General features: G+C 47.3%; 1 protein-coding gene across 1 annotated transcript in view; it reads right to left on the bottom strand.

Annotated features, from left to right (window-relative positions):
* Positions 1-940: 940 nt before the first annotated feature.
* Positions 941-19,393, bottom strand: part of LOC142477499 (protein-tyrosine kinase 2-beta-like) — a gene marked incomplete at its 5' end in the record, with an annotated part of 40,991 nt that continues 22,538 nt past the window's right edge. Inside the window, 5 exons of the mRNA XM_075582304.1 lie at positions 941-1,051; positions 1,810-1,907; positions 4,721-4,768; positions 7,389-7,435; positions 12,241-12,280. Of these exons, the coding sequence (XP_075438419.1) occupies positions 959-1,051; positions 1,810-1,907; positions 4,721-4,768; positions 7,389-7,435; positions 12,241-12,280 (326 nt within the window). The remainder of the gene's footprint in view (positions 1,052-1,809; positions 1,908-4,720; positions 4,769-7,388; positions 7,436-12,240; positions 12,281-19,393) is intronic.

The following is a 19,393-nucleotide window of genomic DNA, read 5'->3' as shown; positions in this document are numbered from 1 at the left end:
CTGTAAGTATACATTCCAGGATACACCCCAGGCTCCCATTGGCGGAGTTCGGGCCTCCTGTGAGCCTAACAGGTATTGCACCACACTGGTAACAGATGTAGATTTCCCCACATGGTCCCTATCTGCGTTTGGGGGGGGGGGGGGGAATACCGTTACATAGGTATAAGAGGTTTTGGTATTCACTATTAGTGTTCACATTACACTATATTAATTATTGCAATAGCGCTATAAGCACATATTCTTTCTTTTCACATATACAGTACCCGTGGGGAATACAGTGATCATTATCTGAAGCTCAAAAGTCTAATGTAGAGTGAACCAGGTCAGGTAGGGTGTCAAAGTAGCACAACTGCCTGGTAAGGGTTTGTAGTAATTCTCTAAGCTACCTAGTCCACGGTTGGTACTGTATATACCCGAGCTTCGGTGAAAAGCTCTGTTACACTATCACACTTCCTTGAATCTCCTTCAAACAATCTGAATTAAGGTCAGCTCAAGGTAAAGAGATAAGAACTAAATATTATTTTACTCCAAAGTTTAGAAGGGATTTGAGAAGCCGAACTTTATTTATTAAAGTGCTTTGCCGTTCTCTGTATGTGCTTTCCCGTTCTCTGTATGTGCTTTCCCGTTCTCTGTATGTGCTTTCCCGTTCTCTGTATGTGCTTTCCCGTTCTCTGTATGTGCTTTCCCGTTCTCTGTATGTGCTTTCCCGTTCTCTGTATGTGCTTTCCCGTTCTCTGTATGTGCTTTCCCGTTCTCTGTATGTGCTTTGCCGTTCTCTGTATGTGCTTTCCCGTTCTCTGTATGTGCTCTCCCGTTCTCTGTATGTGCTTTCCCGTTCTCTGTATGTGCTTTCCCGTTCTCTGTATGTGCTTTCCCGTTCTCTGTACAGTATGTGCTTTCCCGTTCTCTGTATGTGCTTTCAGACAGTACTAGTAGCAGTGAAATGTTAGGCAGGCACTTACTTACCAGCTTCACTCATGAACTTTTCTTTGACATCTGGAGCACAATCCTTCTTGCAGGTTTTCACAGCTACGTTAATTCGCTCTCCTTTCTACAAGAAACAATATTTGGAGTACTTTATTTTCCCAAATGTCTTCCCCAACTCCTTTATGTATATTGTATTGTGTAACAGCAGCCAGAATGTTCTACAGTATCTTGCAAGGATAGAAATCTTCGGACTTCATACCAAATTCCTCCAAAACACTCCCCATAAATGTCACATTCTGATTTACGGATACAGATTTCCGAGAAAATGCAGCTCCATTTAAGTATCAAATCAGAAATGCAGAATGATCCATTTATTAAAACCTGACGGGATCTCACCCAAATTGCATTATACAAGCTGGAGCTTGGTATTAACCCAAAGTAATGTTATGATCATTATTGGAACACTAAATACCAAACAAGTTAATTCATTATGTTGTATACTCTAGTACAGGGGTGCACAAACTTTTCCCCTTGCGCGCCTGCATTCAACCCTTCCCCCCCTTAAGTTGGCTCCAGCATCAAATGACGCCACGGGGCTTCAATGCTTAGTTTGAGTAGCAGTGCCCACTCAGTGACCTGAGACATCTCACGTTACCTCCATGTGACCCAGACACCAATATAAAGTGTAAGCTCTTCACCACAGCATATATTTCCTTGCCATGAATGAAGAACGTACAATATTCAGCTCCATGTACTCTCTCAGGCTAAAGGACACATTATTTAGCCAACAAGTTACAACTGGGTGGGTGAGTAGACATGTCCTTTCTACCCTAGTAGACAGTAAATATTGTGTGGTTTTAGGCTGTTGGACTTTTTACACACATGGCTTTTGTACACTCCGTCGTAGACCTCCCCAAAAAATCCTTCTCCAAGGATCCTTCCAAGTATGACATCATCTCGGCTGATTGTGTACCGAATACCTGTAATAAAAAGCAGAAAAGTGGAGGGGCTAGGACAGTAACCGCCTTTATTGCTGAAATACATGTATCAAAATTATCAACTGGGGAAGACCAAAAAGGAGGGCTCGCATGTCCCATTGTGACATTAAAGGTGCTGGGTCACCTTGTACCTAGGTTATTTTCTTTAAAGAAGTAGTTTGTCATATTTTACAATATACAGTAGTGTATTTTTTTACCTCTCCAGATCTTTTTCTGCTCACTGAATTTTAATCTTTATAAAAATGAGCCCAAAATCAAAGCTAGCATGGCCGGTAGTGTTAAGCACCTCCCACTTTGTGACATCACACATCAGAGAGACTTATTCGAGGAGCTCGGGATAAGCCATATTCTCTGATCATTTCTCGGAAGTCTGCACCATCCAAACCCCCCCTACATTCACCCTCTTCCTTGTCCATGCCTCGATTGTATTTGTCATTTCTCCCATCTACTTTGTATACATTTCGTTCTTTAAAGCTGCAGTTCAGTCAATATCCTGCACGTGTGTTTTTTTAATAAATCAGTTCTGTAGTAAGAAAAAATACTTTTAGCATTTTCTGGTTTTAAAAAAACAACTTTGAAAGACCAATTTTCTTGTATTCTATTTTAACAGCCATTTGCTAAGGCACTGTCCCTTTATGTCCTGTCACAAGCCCTGGCACACCCCTTTGTCAGCCCTGCCCTCCCTCTAGCACGTCAGTGCAGGAATGCTCATGAATATTCATGAGCTTCCACTGAGAGACAGAAGCAGAATATAAACATATGCCAGCTCTAATTATGTCACCAAATTTCGCGATCAATACATGGAGAACGAATTGACCTGCAGCGATACAGTTCTTTAGGTAATTAGAGATTGCCCACATGGAACTATTGAAGTAAAAAAAAATAATTAAAAAAAAAAAGACTGAACTGCAGCTTTAAAGCTTTCTTACCCTCATTAACCCTAATTGGCCTTTTCGCAAATAGTTTCCTGTATCCATACATAGTGGTCCGACCATTACCTCTCTATTTTGTTGACCTTTCTCCCAATCCACTCACTGTCTTCAATTCCTTCCGCCCTTGGCGTAGGTCACATGACCAGTTCCAAGACATGCCCTAATCTGTGCTAACAGCATTGATTGTGAAAACGAGTCTCTTAATTTACTTTACAAGTGATGCTGCTGGCGTAAATTACACTAACAGCGTGAGCATTTATCGGCAGCTACGAAGCAAAGCTGGAGGGTGACTAAAGTAGAATGGAGAAGGAGCAAGTGAACGAGAGAAATGCTTTTTCAAAAAAGGGTCAATCCCTCCTAGCACCAAAGTGTAATATGCCGCTGACATCTAGGTGAGTCTCAAAATCTGATAGCTAAGAGTATTTTAACGCCTTTTTCCCCCCCATCCCCTCCCCCCCTTATTTGTATATGTTAAACTTGTCCCAATGTATAATTGTACGTTCTTCCCTAAGAGCTGGTAATTGTTTGGTGCTCCTGTTATAAATATGTAAAAATCCTGGTTGTGTGCCCAACATAATGGCAGCCTTTCAGTTTCAATCAATACTTCAATCAGTGTACTGTAACTCAGCAGCTACAATGTATCCTTATATTACTAAGTGAACATTGGCAACACATTTTCACAAACAGGAAAATGTTGCAAATATCATGCACTGCTGGGGAGGTGGGCTAAAGCCTGCTATAGGAATCAGGGGATGCTCAGAATATTAAAACTAATTGAAAATGGCATTAAGAGTTGAATTTAAAAAAAAAGACAGTTACTATGATCTAATACTACAGTACTGATTTGTTTAAAAAACATAAGATTTCACATGTTTTGCTGCTTTAAGATTCTTTTTATAAAGTTATTATGCAAGCATGGTGAGCTCAGACTTGGGAGGGGTTTGATTTCCTCCAGCTGCTCCGTTTTGGGTGATGTGTCTATTTGTTAAACAAGTTATAGCCCTCGTTTCTCCCTCCCCTTACGAGTCTCGGCTCTCTGAGAAAGACAGGATGAGCTAAAGGGAGGGATGGACAAACCATTATTCCTTTCGGACCACTGAAGAAATGCAATTTCGAATTTATTTCCAGAGCGACAAAGGAAGCTGTCTTATTACACTTTAAAGAACACACATTCCCAGATAGCTCAAACTCCTATATCCACCACATCATGAATATATATTTATGCCAAAATGAGTGCTACTGAGCGTGGCAAATGTATACAACAGACAGGGGTGCCCAATGCTACATCAAATTTACAAAACATATACTGTATGGTAATGAGTATAAAGTTTAAATACTTGAATAATAATAGTAATTACTTGTTTTTTTTAGATAAACCCTTTGGCCAAAGCGTCGTAAGCCTGCATACCAAACGTCAAGGTAAACCAAAAATGCAGGTCCTAACACTAAACTGTGAACCCTTCCTGTTACCTCTGTATGAGGGGAAGGAACTGCAGTGAGTCCTGTCCATTCAGCAAGTTGCCAGAACCTCCCAAGTTAAAAAGATTGGTATGCAGGCTTACGACGCTTTGGCCAAAGGGTTTAACTAAAAAAACAAGTAATTACTATTATTATTCAAGTATTTAAACTTTATATGCATTACCATATATGTTTTGTCAATTTGATGTAGCATTGGGCACCCCTGTCTTCTGTTGTATACAGTTTAAAGAAGCCAGTTAGATTTTTTTTTTAAACTGTTTTCATATTTTTTTTTTTTTGTGGTTGTTGGCTACGTGGGATTGCACTTTTAGAAGAACAGGTAAGGCAGAAGGATACAAAACAATAAGTTATATAGTGTATAAAGCTCATCTGTACAGCACATACTTGCAGATCTTTGCCCATCTTCAGGTATTTCTGCATATATATCAGAATCTAAAAGAAGATAAATTATACGTATCACATCTTTATTATTTTCAAAATATTTATTCAATTTGATTAATTCAAAGAAAAAAAACAAAAGTACTATTGGTACTAAAAATAACAATTGCACATGAAGAATCATAGCGAGGTCAAAAACCCAAACCCACAGTATTATTTATTTATATGCATAGCGCCAACTGCAGTATTGCTGGGAAAGAGACCTCAAGTATAAACCAGTAGGCAAAGAAGCCTCAATGCACATTCAACGTGATCAATTATTTAAAGAAGAAAAAAAACTAAGAAAATGCATACCCCAAGCGCTAAACCCCCCAAAACAGGGATACTTTGCAGAAATATAGTTCTAGTTGGTGCCAACTCCTTAATTAAGGAAATGTCAGAATACATTTAGTATATATATATACTAAAATTACAATTCTTTACACACACACATATATATATATATATATAGTTATACGTTACCGTTCCAAGGATTAGTAAACAAGAGACAGCACTCAATGTTGAAGATCAAAGTGTATTAGTGAAAGCAAAAATACATCCAGAAACCCAACGTTTCGGTCCTACAGAATGGGACCTTCCTCAGGGGAATACACTTTGATCTTCAACATTGAGTGCTGTCTCTTGTTTACCAATCCTTGGAACGGTAACGTATAACTACATTCTCTATATGGGATGTGCACCTGTGGCTAACCAGCACCTATTGGAGTGCCAACTGCCTTATCTGACTATACTGCTGCGGCACAGTTTATTCGAGCATTTGCCCGTTCTGTGCCGCAGCAGTAGCCTGGCGCGCGCCCGAGTGTGACGGGCGCGCGCCGAAGCAGCGGAAGAGCGCCCTCCGATCGGGGCGCTCTCCCTACCGCTGCCGGGTCCGCCGGTTCCCCCGGAACCCCCTGCCGCTGTCCCGCGATCGCGGGACACCAGGGCTCCCTCGGGGAGCCCCTGGACACGCGTGCAGGGGGCGCACGCTCCCGATGACGCGTGACCGCGCGTCTATGACGCGCGGCACGCCGAGGGGCGGCCACTAGCAAGCCGGGAGATTTCCCGGCTTGCGGTACCGACCACACTTCAATAAAGTGTGTCGGTAGTGTATATATATAGTGAATAAATGAGAACAAGGCACTCCGTCAGGTAGATATAGGTGGGTGCTAATCCTATATAAATCAAATAGGCTATACGATACCGTGTGAGCAGATATCAGAGGCAGCACTCCAGAAGATAGTCAAAAAAAATTGGTATTTAATGTGACATATAAACCAACGTTTCGGTCCTCCACACGGGACCTTTCTCAAGGTGATGAGCAAGGTCCCGTGTGGAGGACCGAAACGTTGGTTTATATGTCACATTAAATACCAATTTTTTTGACTATCTTCTGGAGTGCTGCCTCTGATATCTGCTCACACGGTATCGTATAGCCTATATATATATATATATAGGCTATACCAGCGGTGCGCAAACTGGGGGGCGCGACCCCCAGGGGGGGCGCGAGACTGCCGGCGGGGGGCGCGGGGTTTACAGAGGCCCCGCGCGCTTCCCGAAGGCACTTAAATTAAGTGCCGGGGGAGCTGCAGGGCCTCTGTAAACCTTTACTTACCTAAGCTCCGGCGGCTTCCTTCCTGCATCGCCATGGCAACGCGGCGTCAAAATGACGCCGCGAGGTCATGTGACGTCACGTTGCTATGGCAACGTGACGTCATGACGCCGGAGCGCAGGTACGTGGGGCTTAGGGGGGGCGCAGGAGTGAGGGGACGCCGGCAGGGGGGCGCAGGGAAAAAAGTTTGCGCCCCCCTGGGCTATACGATACCGTGTGAGCAGATATCAGAGGCAGCACTCCAGAAGATAGTCAAAAAAATATATATATACATATATATATATGTGTTAAGAAGTGTAATTTTTTCTATTGTATTAACCACTTTGGTGCATGTGGTATAGTTTAGTAACCACAGGCATCAAAGGGGTTACTATTTCGATGATAGGTTTCTGTAATAATAGGTAGAAATATTATTAAAGTGATTGCGACACAGTAATTATTAACGGCCACATTAAATCCTGCATCGCATCTTTGGGTTTAATATCGAACCCGTATAATTATTAACGCAACGATGATGTGTATATATATATATATTCCATCTTCAAATTGCGGTAGTAAGATGCGTTTCTTTTAACTGGTTGCGATATTAACTCCATTTTATCGGAGATTAATGCACCTGGGCCTGTATGTGCTGTGTGTGCTGTGTGTGCTGTGTGTGCTGTGTGTGCTGTGTGTGCTGTGTGTGAGCTGCAGAGCAGCAGCAGGCGTAACATGCTCTGCCCAACATATTGTACTGAATGACCCATATTTATAAGAAGTTAAAATATATAAATTACCCAAATAACTTGGCACATTGGATGTGCATTGGGGCTTCTTTGTTTGACTATAAACCGATTTAAAAAAAAAATATATATATATATATATATATATATATAAAAAAAAAAATATATATATATATGGCTAAAATAACTTGTTTTTTTTTAGATAAAGTTGTTGAACAGTATATTTACTCATATTGCACAATTTTCTCTCTCTCTGCTTTTTACTCTATAATGCAAACAGAAGTATACAACAAGAACTCACCCACGCTGCTCCCCTCGAGTAACCTTGATCTTCTCTCTGGTACATCCCTGTAGAACAAAATAGTCGCACGTTAATGTTCTTTTGTGGAGAGCATTGAATTGATGTCAGGCATTGTGAGTCTAATGCAGGGGTGGGCAGCTCCAGTCCTCAAGAACCAACAACAGGTCAGGTTTTCAGGGTATACCTGCTTCAGCCCAGGTGGCTCAATCAGTGGCTGCTTCAGCACAGGTGACTTAATCAGTGGCTCACTGTGCTGAAGCGGGGACATCCGTAAACCTGACCTGTTGGTGGCCCTTTAGGACTGGTGTTGCCCACCCCTGGTCTAATGTAAGTGCAAGACAGAAACTTCTTAAAGCCGTAGTCTCCCTCTGTCTAGTTATTTTTTTAAGCCCCCCCCCCCCCCCTCTGATTTTTAACTGTCCCCTCCAACCCCACCTTTGTTTTTACAAGGATAGTAACTAAAGATCTGAAACGTCTACTTTCAACTCCGGGGACGGCCTGATTCCTGAGATGCCTACAGGTGAAGGTAGGACATTGGAGTCCTCTCCAGGGGAAACAATATTGGTAGTTTCGATGTCCAACGTCACGTGGGACATTTGGCCGGCGTGATGCAGAGGATTTAACACCAGGAAGTACAAACACTTTCTTCGCCGTTAAGTATCTCGGGAAGCAGGCTGCCCTCGAAGACCCCCTTCTTTTCATCCTGCCTGGCCGGGGGAACATTAGCAAGTGGGAACTACCCAGCAATGCACGGAGGCCTGGCAGCTACAGGGGCCCGACTTCAGGTCTCTGGTTGCAGGGGGGCAGGACTTGTGCTTGCTGTGGAGCCTGGCCTCACTCTTCCCCGCTGCGTCCTGATCGGCGATGATCCGCCCGCGTGGACCAAGCTTTACAGACACTTTACCAGAAGCCTCCTCCACCACACAGGTGCAATCATTGGGCTACAGGGTGTCTGTGTGTGTGTGTGTGTGTGTGTGTGTGTGTGTGTGTGTGTGTGTGTGTGTGTGTGTGTGTGTGTGAGAGAGGGGAGTGATTGATTAAGTGTGTGTGAGAGAGGGGGATATTGAGTGTGTGAGAAAGGGGGGGATTGATTGAATGTGTGTGTAAGAGAGGGGGGTGATTGGGTGTGTGTGAGAGAGGGGGTGATTGGTTGAGTGTGTGTGTGTGAAGAGAGGGGGGATTGAGTGTGTGTGAGAGAGGGGGGGATTGAATGTATGTGTGAGAGAGGGGGGGATTGAGTGTGTGTGAGAGAGGGGGGGATTGAGTGTGTGAGAGAGGGGGGGATTGAGTGTGTGTGAGAGAGAGGGTGATTGGTTGAGTGTGTGTGTGTGTGTGTGTGTGTGAGAGAGGGGGGGATTGAGTGTGTGTGAGAGAGGGGGGGATTGAGTGTGTGTGAGAGAGGGGGGATTGAGTGTGTGTGAGAGAGGGGGGGATTGAGTGTGTGTGAGAGAGGGGGGGATTGAGTGTGTGTGTGAGAGGGGGGATTGAATGTGTGTGTGTGTGTGTGTGTGTGTGTGTGTGTGTGTGTGTGTGTGTGTGTGTGTGTGTGTGTGTGTGTGTGTGTGTGAGAGAGGGGGGGATTGAGTGTGTGTGAGAGAGGGGGGGATTGAGTGTGTGTGAGAGAGGGGGGATTGAGTGTGTGTGAGAGAGGGGGGATTGGTTGAGTGTGTGTGTGTGTGTGTGTGTGTGTGTGTGTGTGTGAGAGAGGGGGGGATTGAGTGTGTGTGAGAGAGGGGGGGGTTGAGTGTGTGTGAGAGAGGGGGGATTGAGTGTGTGTGAGAGAGGGGGGGATTGAATGTGTGTGTGTGTGTGTGTGTGTGAGAGAGAGAGGGGGGGATTGAGTGTGTGTGTGAGAGGGGGGGATTGAGTGTGTGTGTGAGAGAGGGGGGGATTGAATGTGTGTGTGTGTGTGTGTGTGTGTGTGTGTGTGTGTGTGTGTGTGTGTGTGTGTGTGTGTGTGTGAGAGAGAGAGGGGGGGATTGAGTGTGTGTTTGAGATAGGGTGTGATTGAGTGTGTGTGAGAGAGGGGGGGATTGAGTGTGTGTGAGAGAGGGGGGATTGAGTGTGTGTGAGAGAGGGGGGATTGAGTGTGTGTGAGAGAGGGGGGGATTGAGTGTGTGTGTGAGAGGGGGGATTGAGTGTGTGTGAGAGAGGGGGGGATTGAATGTGTGTGTGTGTGTGTGTGTGTGTGTGTGTGTGTGTGTGTGTGTGTGTGTGTGAGAGAGGGGGGGATTGAGTGTGTGTGAGAGAGGGGGGATTGAGTGTGTGTGAGAGAGGGGGGATTGAGTGTGTGTGAGAGAGGGGGGATTGAGTGTGTGTGAGAGAGGGGGGGATTGAGTGTGTGTGTGAGAGGGGGGATTGAGTGTGTGTGAGAGAGGGGGGGATTGTGTGTGTGTGTGTGTGTGTGTGTGTGTGTGTGTGTGTGTGTGTGAGAGAGAGGGGGGGATTGAGTGTGTGTGAGAGAGGGGGGGATTGAGTGTGTGTGAGAGAGGGGGGATTGAGTGTGTGTGAGAGAGGGGGGATTGGTTGAGTGTGTGTATGTGTGTGTGTGTGTGTGTGTGTGTGTGTGTGTGTGTGTGTGTGTGTGTGTGAGGGGGGGATTGAGTGTGTGTGTGAGAGAGGGGGGATTGAGTGTGTGTGAGAGAGGGGGGATTGAGTGTGTGTGAGAGAGGGGGGATTGAGTGTGTGTGTGAGAGGGGGGATTGAGTGTGTGTGAGAGAGGGGGGGATTGAATGTGTGTGTGTGTGTGAGAGAGGGGGGGATTGAGTGTGTGTGTGAGGGGGGGATTGAGTGTGTGTGAGAGAGGGGGGGATTGAATCTGTGTGTGTGTGTGTGAGAGAGAGGGGGGGATTGAGTGTGTGTTTGAGAGAGGGTGTGATTGAGTGTGTGTGAGAGAGGGGGGGATTGAGTGTGTGTGAGAGAGGGGGGGATTGAGTGTGTGTGAGAGAGGGGGGATTGAGTGTGTGTGAGAGAGGGGGGATTGAGTGTGTGTGAGAGAGGGGGGGATTGAGTGTGTGTGAGAGAGGGGGGGATTGAGTGTGTGTGAGAGAGGGGGGATTGAGTGGGGTGTGTGAGGGGGGGAGTGGGGGGATTGTGTGTGTGGGGGGGAGTGAGTGTGTGAGTGTGGGGGTGTGTGTGGGGGGGGTTTGGGTGTGTGTGAGGAGGGGGGATTGAGTGTGTGTGGGAGGTGGGGGTGGGGTTGTGGGAGGTGGGTGGTGTGTGTGGGGGGGGATTGAGTGTGTGTGTGTGTGGGGGGGGATTGAGTGTGTGTGTGAGAGGGGGGATTGAGTGTGTGTGAGAGAGGGGGGGATTGAATGTGTGTGTGTGTGTGTGAGAGGGGGGGATTGAGTGTGTGTGAGAGAGGGGGGGATTGAGTGTGTGAGAGAGGGGGGGATTGAATGTGTGTGTGTGTGTGTGTGAGTGAGGCCACGTCCATAGTTCGTGCGACATCGTGGGCGCTGCAAACAAAAGGCTGTACCTCAATGAGGACGGCCATAGAGCGCGCGACCGCACGTGCGATGGAGCGGACGATTTTTCGCGAGGCATTTTTTTAAATGTTGTCGCGTGACGGGCAAGTCACGTGCGTGGTTCAGCCAATGAGGAAGACCCGCTCATGACATCACAGGCACGCCTCCGACACGCCTCCCTGTCGTGTCTCCTCCTCCACATCTCACTGGCCATGAATCGCCTCTGAAGCAGCCGCGTGCGACGCCCTGCGCTCCATCACTCGCATGCGCGCCTACTATATTCGAGGTCTTTGTGTATGTGTGTGTGTGAGAGAGAGGGGGTGATAGTGGGAGTGAGGGGGTTATTGAGTGTGTGAGAGTGGGAGGTGATTGTGTGTGAGTGGAGAGCGTTAGTGGAGAGCGTGTGTGTGATTGAGAGTGTGTGTGATTGAGAGTGTGTGTGATTGAGAGTGTGTGTGATTGAGAGTGTGTGTGATTGAGAGTGTGTGTGATTGAGAGTGTGTGTGATTGAGAGTGTGTGTGTGTGGGAGAGAGAGGGGGGTTGATTGAGAGTGTGTGTGTTTGTGTGGGAGAGAGAGAGGGGGGTGATTGTGGGAGAGAGAAAGGTGAGTGTGTGAGAGAGGGGGGATTGAGTGTGTGTGTGTGAGTGGGGGGTGATTGTGTGTGAGATAGAGAGATAGAGAGGGGAGAGAGAAAGGTGAGTGTGTGAGAGAGGGGGGATTGAGTGTGTGTGTGAGAGGGGGGTGATTGTGTGTGAGATAGAGAGAAAGAGAGGAGAGGGGGTGTGTGATTGAAAGTGCGTGTGCGTCTGTGTGGGAGAGAGAGGGGGTGATTTTGTGAGAGAGAGGGGGTGGGTGATTGAGTGTGTGAGAGACAGGGGGAGCATGACTGATAGAAGGGGGGAGATTAGGAGAGGGGGCTTTAAAAAAAATTGCAGGGAGGCCCAAAAAATTCAATAATGTACAGTCAATTGTGTCAGTAACATAAGAATAAAACCCTGAAGACAGCTTTATCTTGTGCTGCAGCACTGCCATCTAGAGGCCAGTTCCCATTGGGCCAGTTTGGTAATAAATAAAAACAGCAACTGGGATTGCATCGTTAAACCATTCTATTATAACAACATCAAGTGAATTCTCCTATGCCTAAATGATCAAATAAAACCCTTATGAGCACATTCACATGCCTCAGGTCCCCAAACCTGCCTTATCCCATACTCCCACAGCACACAGCGCTTCCACTGCTGGAAAAGAGTGCCATTATGTCGATTTTTTTTCTCTTTTTTTTGGCTTTTACATGAATCTATACTATGCCATGAAGAAAACATCATCTAAAATATGTCAATAATCACAACTGCACATGTCCAAGGGGAATAATACTCCACTTACTGAGTTGGAATTTTAGGAAGGCTGATTCTCTTCTCGTTCTCTGTGAGGGAGACAATAGGTGGAGACACTTAGTTTTCTGCAGTAGGGTCAGCAGATGCAGAACAAATATGTAACAACCTGCGCAATATGTACGGTTGGGTAGGTAATGGGAATATGCTGTGTAACGTCTTCCATTAACATTAGACATTGAAGATTATTTTTAAGTATTAACAGATGTACAGTAACACAGGTAAGAAGAAGAAAACATTACTATTACATACCCTCCAAATGTAGCTATTTAGCAGGCACTCTACATGTGTTTGTGTCCTATAAGACCAGTTGTACCTCCTGTACAGTATGAAACAATAACGTTTCTGTGTGGTGTAAGCTGCGTGGGTTTAAGGACTTCCAATGGAATTGCTGGACATAGATCCATCCAGCACGATTAGAGAAACTGTAGTGGTACTGTACTTATTTTCATGTGCAAAATGTTGGCGGGGCTGCTATTGATCACATAAAAGTAACTGATATTGTGCATTATATTCCAATTTTTAGATGTTGGACAAGAAGATACACACTCATTCTGTGTACATGTATTACATAGTGTATTAAGTATATCTTAATATATAAAATCGAAAGGTTGGTACTAGCTGCGGTGAATCTGATTGGTCCTCAGCCTCTGGCCAATCAGATTGGTGGCTCTATGATGTCACCCGGCTCTATGACGTCACCCAACTCTCTCTCCCTCTCCCTCCCCCCCACCGTCTCCCGGACGGAGGGGAAGCGCGGCGCGGCCCTCCTGCCCCAGCCGCCAACGCTCACTTCCCTCCCTCCCCATCGGGGGGACAGGCAGTGGGCAGGCAGCCTCCGGAAGGACCCCCTTCCTCCTGCAGATGCCCCCGGTAAGATGGCGGCGCACAGCGGACAGGCGGGGGGTGGTATTCAGTTAGGAGAGAGGGGGGGAGTTAGTCAGGAGAGAGGGGGGGAGAGAGGGAGTCAGGAGAGAGGAGGGAGAGAGGGAGTCAGGAGAGAGGGAGGGAGAGGGAGTCGAGAGAGAGGGGAGTGAGAGAGGGCGTCAAGAGAGAGAGGGGGGAGAGAGGGAGTCAAGAGAGGGAGGGTGGAGGGAGTCAGGAGAGAAGCCTGAACAGCTGTGAAGAGGGGGGGAAGGGAGTTGAGAGGGAGGATGGGGGAGGCAGAACATTACATCACGGGCAACGCCGGGTATATCAGCTAGTATATATATATATATATTCCAAATGACCACTCCGGGAAGAAGCCCCCCACAGGTGAAACGCGTAGAGTGTCCACTCTAGGCAGCTATTCATTATTTTGTTGGCGTGACTCTTGGTGCTTATCCTGTGGACTGTATGACTTATTTCCACACATCCTGGAGTTTAACTCCGTGGGACTGACTCCATCATCACTATATGGCAGCTGAGTATCATTTTCTCTGCTATTTGGAGTCATTATCTCCTATGGAACCCTTACTCTAGGTTGTTTTATTTGTGCAAACAGCACTGGCTTTTTGTGATTCTACAGCCATGTGTCTTACTTGCTTTTGTGCAGCCACCACAGGCATTGTATGCATCTTTTTTTGATTTTGATATTTTGTATTGCTGTTCAAAGTTTGAGTCTTTTTTTCATTTTGTCTCCCCTGTGCCTCCCCCTTGGTTTATGTTATTATTTTTCTTATGTACATTATTTTTGTATATAGGTTAATTTATGTCATACCTTCCTTTATGCCCTTAGCTTAGTTATACACCTTTTTAGCTAAGGTCTTTACCAGGGGTATTTTGAAATATTCAGCTTTCTTTGTGTCGCTTTATATAGTTATCAGGCTCATTTTTCAGACACATTTTTTGCTTTTGACTTATTTTTCAGCATTATTGATCTTTGTAAATTTTAGTCAGTCACAGTCTTTTTGTATTTTTTGCTGCCCTTAGTGTGTATATGTTTTTAAATGTTAGTTTTCTTTTTGCTCGCTATTAAAATCTATTCATTTTCTATTCTGACTTTAGTTACCTGGTCTTTTGGTATTATGTTACCAGTTATTTTGTGGTATATTTAGAGTGCTGCTTTCGGGGATTGTCTTAGTCTTTTGTGTGATTATATATATATATATATATATATATATATATATATATATATATATATATATATATATATATAATCAGAAGACACAAAGTATACCGCATCAACACAATTAATAGCGGCTGCCCAGAAACTGTCCTAAGTGTATGGTAGAATATCAAAAGGCAGTGGTGCTCAAGGATAGATTATGTATAGCGCAACAAAAAAGTATCCTTATAATGAAGCATCCGGGCATACCAAACTATGATTAATGTAACAAATTTATTAGTATAAAGATAAAAACAGGGGCAGAAACATAAAAGAGGAGGGGGACTCACAGCTGACAATACAAATATACCATGAGGACAAAGGCACATTAATTGGTCAAAAGGATCACCAGTAGATGAAAGGCACTAGTCTGTGAAGTAATACATTACTGCAGAGCTGTGTACTATAGATAGAAGTATGCCGATAATATAACTCTAGGTTGCATATGAGCAATATTGCCGGCCCTAGGGTATTATCAAAGGATCCAATATAAGAGCATGTATCACACTGATGTTAAATTCTGATACATCACCAAAGTCTGTGTGGTTGATATGACCAAAAAACGAGTTGCAGAAGCCTCCTATAATGGAAACAGTCAGGGGTCCCCCTCCACAGACTCCCACTCCATGGATATATATATACAGTATGTATTATTTACTCTTGTATAGTCATAGAACAAACAATAATCCTGCTGCCGAAGGTAAGTGTATTGCTAATGTAGCCAGGTCTCCCCAGCCTGTCAGCACCCCCCTCACCTTGCTGACGATCGCGGGTGCAGCCGAGTCAAATGGCGGCCCAGCGCGGCGATCGCAGGGGTGAGGGCGGTCAGGCCCCGGCTCGGGGGTTGCCGGGGACATGTGCGGCCGGTTGCCAAGGCAGCGCGCGCGTCACTGGGCTCCCTGCGCTCCCGGAGCCGGGCGGTAAGGGCGCCGCCATGTTGCGCCAGTTCACGCATTCGCAGTAAGCCCCCGGCGGCCATTTGGGATGCGCACAGGCGCAGGGAAGGCACTCACGCAGCCCCAATGTAATTGCAGCCTCCACGGGACTACAACTCCCATGAGTCTTAGGGCCACGCATACCAGGTGCCTTAGTGGAGCCAATAGGGCTTAGGATTTCTTGGCAGAGGAGAAGAGATACATTGTTTGGGCTGCAGCTACGCAGTCAGTTGGAGTCCGGGAGCTGTGAGGGAAGCAAGGGTGCGGGGAGTGAGTGCAGCTCCTGCATCCAGATAGGTACCCACACCCCAGGTAGGCCCCAACTCCCCACCAGTTTAGGGGGTAATTATAAGGGACAGCCCCAGTTAGGGACTGTGCCCTTAGTGTGAGTGCTGCCTTGTCAGAGTCACGGCTGTTAGTGCTGTGAGGTCTGACAGGCAGGCACCGTGTTGTGCAGCCGGTTGCTGTACGTACCCAGTACTAGGTCCCAGTCACCTTGAGGTAGCGCTAGGGGTAGGATGCCTGAAGAGATATTCTGTTAACGAGGTCAGGGATTCTGGAGAGGATCTGCACTAGGCTAGCCAACAGTAGGTAGACGCCTGGGGGCAGTGCGTTACTGCAAGTACTAGGTACTAGTTAGCTAGAGTCAGGACCGGGAGAGCTAGGGGGACAGGATAGGCCAGTTAACCCCTTAGGTCCCAGGTAGGTCCTCACTCCCCAGTTAGTGGTGCTCCAGGGACAGGCCCTAGGTGAGGGACCGTGTCATGTTAGAGTGCCAGTGTTAGATAGGGATCAGCGGACGCTGCGCTTCCTGTCAGGAGACGTGGGCTTAAGTCTGTGCCCAGAGAGAGACTATCTTCAGGGTGGGATCGCCCCTGGCGGACCCCAAGCAAGGAACCACCGGATGAGACGGGATCCAGGTCGACAGATCCTTTGAGAAGTAGTTGCAGGCCCGAGTGCAGGAGCACTCGGCAGGTAACCCCTTTTGTCAACAAGTGCACCAACAGTTCCATTAGTTAGTGACTGCGCAGTCACCCATATTCTCACCTAAAGAGTGCGGGACACATTGTGCGGGGATTGATGGACACGGGGTGGGATCACCCGGTGTAGGGGGAAGCGTCCTGCGAGACGCAAGTATCAGTGTCCCCTCTAGAGAGGGACACCCGTTATTATGTTGATGTTATATGGTTCATGTGAGCACAAGTAAAAAGGTATTGGTTATCATACATATGGTGTACTGATTATTTGCATGTGGTTCCTATGTTAGGGTTATTCTACATAACCATAGAATCCTACATAGGCAATCCCCGTGCTGAGTCGCGCCACTTACCCCCATCATCTTTAGTTAGTGTGGCTTTAGATGGCGCTTCCGCACGCTTCCACCGGCGTGCGGAGGCGTCTGGAATTGCAGGAGACAGGAGATTTTAATTTTTGCCGCTGAGGGAAGCGGAGGGCCCGTCACGTGACTGCCAAAAGCCAATGGCAGTGGCGCACTAGCCCCACCTCCCGCCCCGCCTCCCACACGGCTACACAAGCGCGCACGCTGACGCTCATGCAGGGACACAAAAAAGCTCCTGCTTGAGCAGGAGAGCATGAGCGTCAGCGCTGCTCAGCGCTCTTCTTTTCACCATGTCCGAGGCCTAACACTGGGATCTGACCTGTGTCCACTTGCTCCCAATAGAGTGATATTACCACTACAGCTATATTTCTTCTCCATATTTAATAAATTACTACCTACATGCTAATTGAATACTAATTATTACTATTTTCACTTCATAACTATAAAGATTATTTCCAAGGCCAGCCAACCTATGCTGCAGACCTCAGAATAACATATATATTAATATCCAGGTTTCAAAGACTACATCTCTACTGAAGTCTGTAAGATCACTGAGGCACAACTGCATGTTATCAGTAAGGTCATTGTACTGTAAGTGACATCAGACAAGGCCTGACTTCTACTTATGCTTCATATACTGTAACAACATATCAGCAGGGCCGTCTTAACGTATGGGCACGATGGGCAGTTGCCCAAGGGCCCCAGAGCATAGGGGGGCCCCACACGCCCGGACCCATGTGTGCCCACCAATGCTTAAAGCTTTCCCAACCCCCCCCCCCCCCCCCCGCCCGGCACCCCGGCTCCCTCTTAAGCTGAGTCCATGGCGACTCAGCCCGTGCGGAAGCGCGCTTAGGCTGAGGGAAAGTGGGTGCTTTCCCTGGCCTTGGTTAGTGCGCCATCCGGGGGCGTGTCGGGGGGCGGGCCAGTGACGTCACGGAGCTGGTTCGCCCTCATTGGGTGAATCGCTCACGTGACCGGCCCTGCGCTCCCATGAGCGCGAAATCTAAAATGTGGATAAGACCTACGCTTCCGCACGCCTGCGGAAGCGTAGGCGAGCCCCTACTAAAGCCGCTCTCATTGCGGCTGCAGGGGCTCACTGGTAAGTCAGAGCGCCTCAGCACGGGTCAGCGCATAAGCGCTGACCATGCCCGAGGCCTCAGGGTTGCCATGTGTCCGGTATATGAGAGATAATACCGGACATGGGATAGAGCAGGGCTGCTGCTGCTATGGGGCTGGGCAGCTTCTGATTGGTTGCTGCAGTGTAATTCAGCCAATCGGGAGGTGGCAGGAGCCTGGAGGTGGGGCCAAAGAGCGGAGGAAAAGCATGCAGCAGAGAGGTGAGGCTGTGTGTGTGTGTCTATCTGTGTGTGTCTATCTGTGTCTTGCCTGTGTGTCTCAGTGTGTGTCTGTCTCTGTGTCCTGTCTGTATATGTGAGTGTGTGTCTGTCTATCTGTGTGTGAGTGTATGTGTCTCAGTGTGACTGTCTTTCTGTGTGTCCTGTGTCCTGCCTCTATATGTTTGTGCCTCAATGTGTGTGTGTGTGTTTGAGTGAGTGAGTGAGTGAGTGAATGTCTCAGTGTGTGTGTGTGTGTGTGTGTGTGTGTGTGTGTGTGTGTGTGTGTGTGTGTGTGTGTGTGTGTGTGTGTGTGTGTGTGTGTGTGTGTGTGTGTGTGTGTGTGTGTACTGGCAACTTTGTTTAATTGCTCACTCACCCTTACTTTTCTTTTACTTGTAGGGTTGTTCTGGTTTCCCCTCTGTACCTCCGCTGCAGGGCGCAATCATGGGGGGTGCTGTGAGGGAGCATCTGGAGGTTCCGCGGCGACCCGATAGCAGAGTGCGCCGCCATGTTGTAATGGGCATTGCGCAATACTCATGCGCGACCGGAGGCACGGAGAGAGTTCGCGCATGCGCAGTGTACGCGCACGCAAAGGCTGGCCAATAACCTGGAGGCTCTGAAGTAAAACTACAATTCCCATGAGCCTCAGCAGAGCCACATGACACCAGGGAACGAATAGGAGTGCAGGGATTGGTGGCAGGCAGGAAAGGGAAGCGTGGGGGAGAGACCACGCTAGCAGAGGGCACCGGAGGAGCAAGGGGAGAGGTTGTGTGTGTGCAGGGGGTCAGTGACCCACCTGCGTAGGCCAGATTCCCCCTCAGGCCCAGTGCAGACCCTAAGTCACCATTAGCTTGCGGTGCTGCAGGGAAAGCCCTAGAGAGAGAGAGACATCCTATTCCCTTACTGTATTAGCAGACAGGGACACACTGTTCTTCCTGAGCTGCGGTGTGCGAACAGTGGTTTGGGCTCAAGCTGCTGGACATTTCCAAACTCGTGAGAGACTACGCTGGATCAGCGGATCCTTTTCGAAGTCTGTTACCGGCTGCTGGAGTAGCCGGAAGATATTAAATAAGTGCACCAACACCGGTACCTTCAGGCGCTGATCCCGCCTTGGGGGAGGGTTCTTTGGGGACACTGGGTTGAGTGACCAAGGGACTGAGCCTATACATTGGACACGGTGTGGGGTGCACGCGGTGGTGGGAAGTGACATTACTCAATGTGGAGAGTGGCCAGGCCACTGGTGTATATTTACTGAATATCAGCTATTCATGTACTGTGGCTAAATGTGTTTTATCCCTAATAGGTGTAAGCTAAGGTTTTGCGATTACTTATTAGTAAAAGGTTTCAACGTTGAGGCTTGTTATCATTATTCTTACCTAGGGGAATAGTACTTATTGGGGATCCTGGGTAAGTGGAGGCGCTGCCAAGAACATATTGTTACCCCA

This window comes from Ascaphus truei, unplaced genomic scaffold, assembly GCF_040206685.1.
Source record: "Ascaphus truei isolate aAscTru1 unplaced genomic scaffold, aAscTru1.hap1 HAP1_SCAFFOLD_2157, whole genome shotgun sequence".
Taxonomy (NCBI): domain Eukaryota; kingdom Metazoa; phylum Chordata; class Amphibia; order Anura; family Ascaphidae; genus Ascaphus; species Ascaphus truei.
This window is presented reverse-complemented; position numbering and strand designations above follow the sequence as displayed.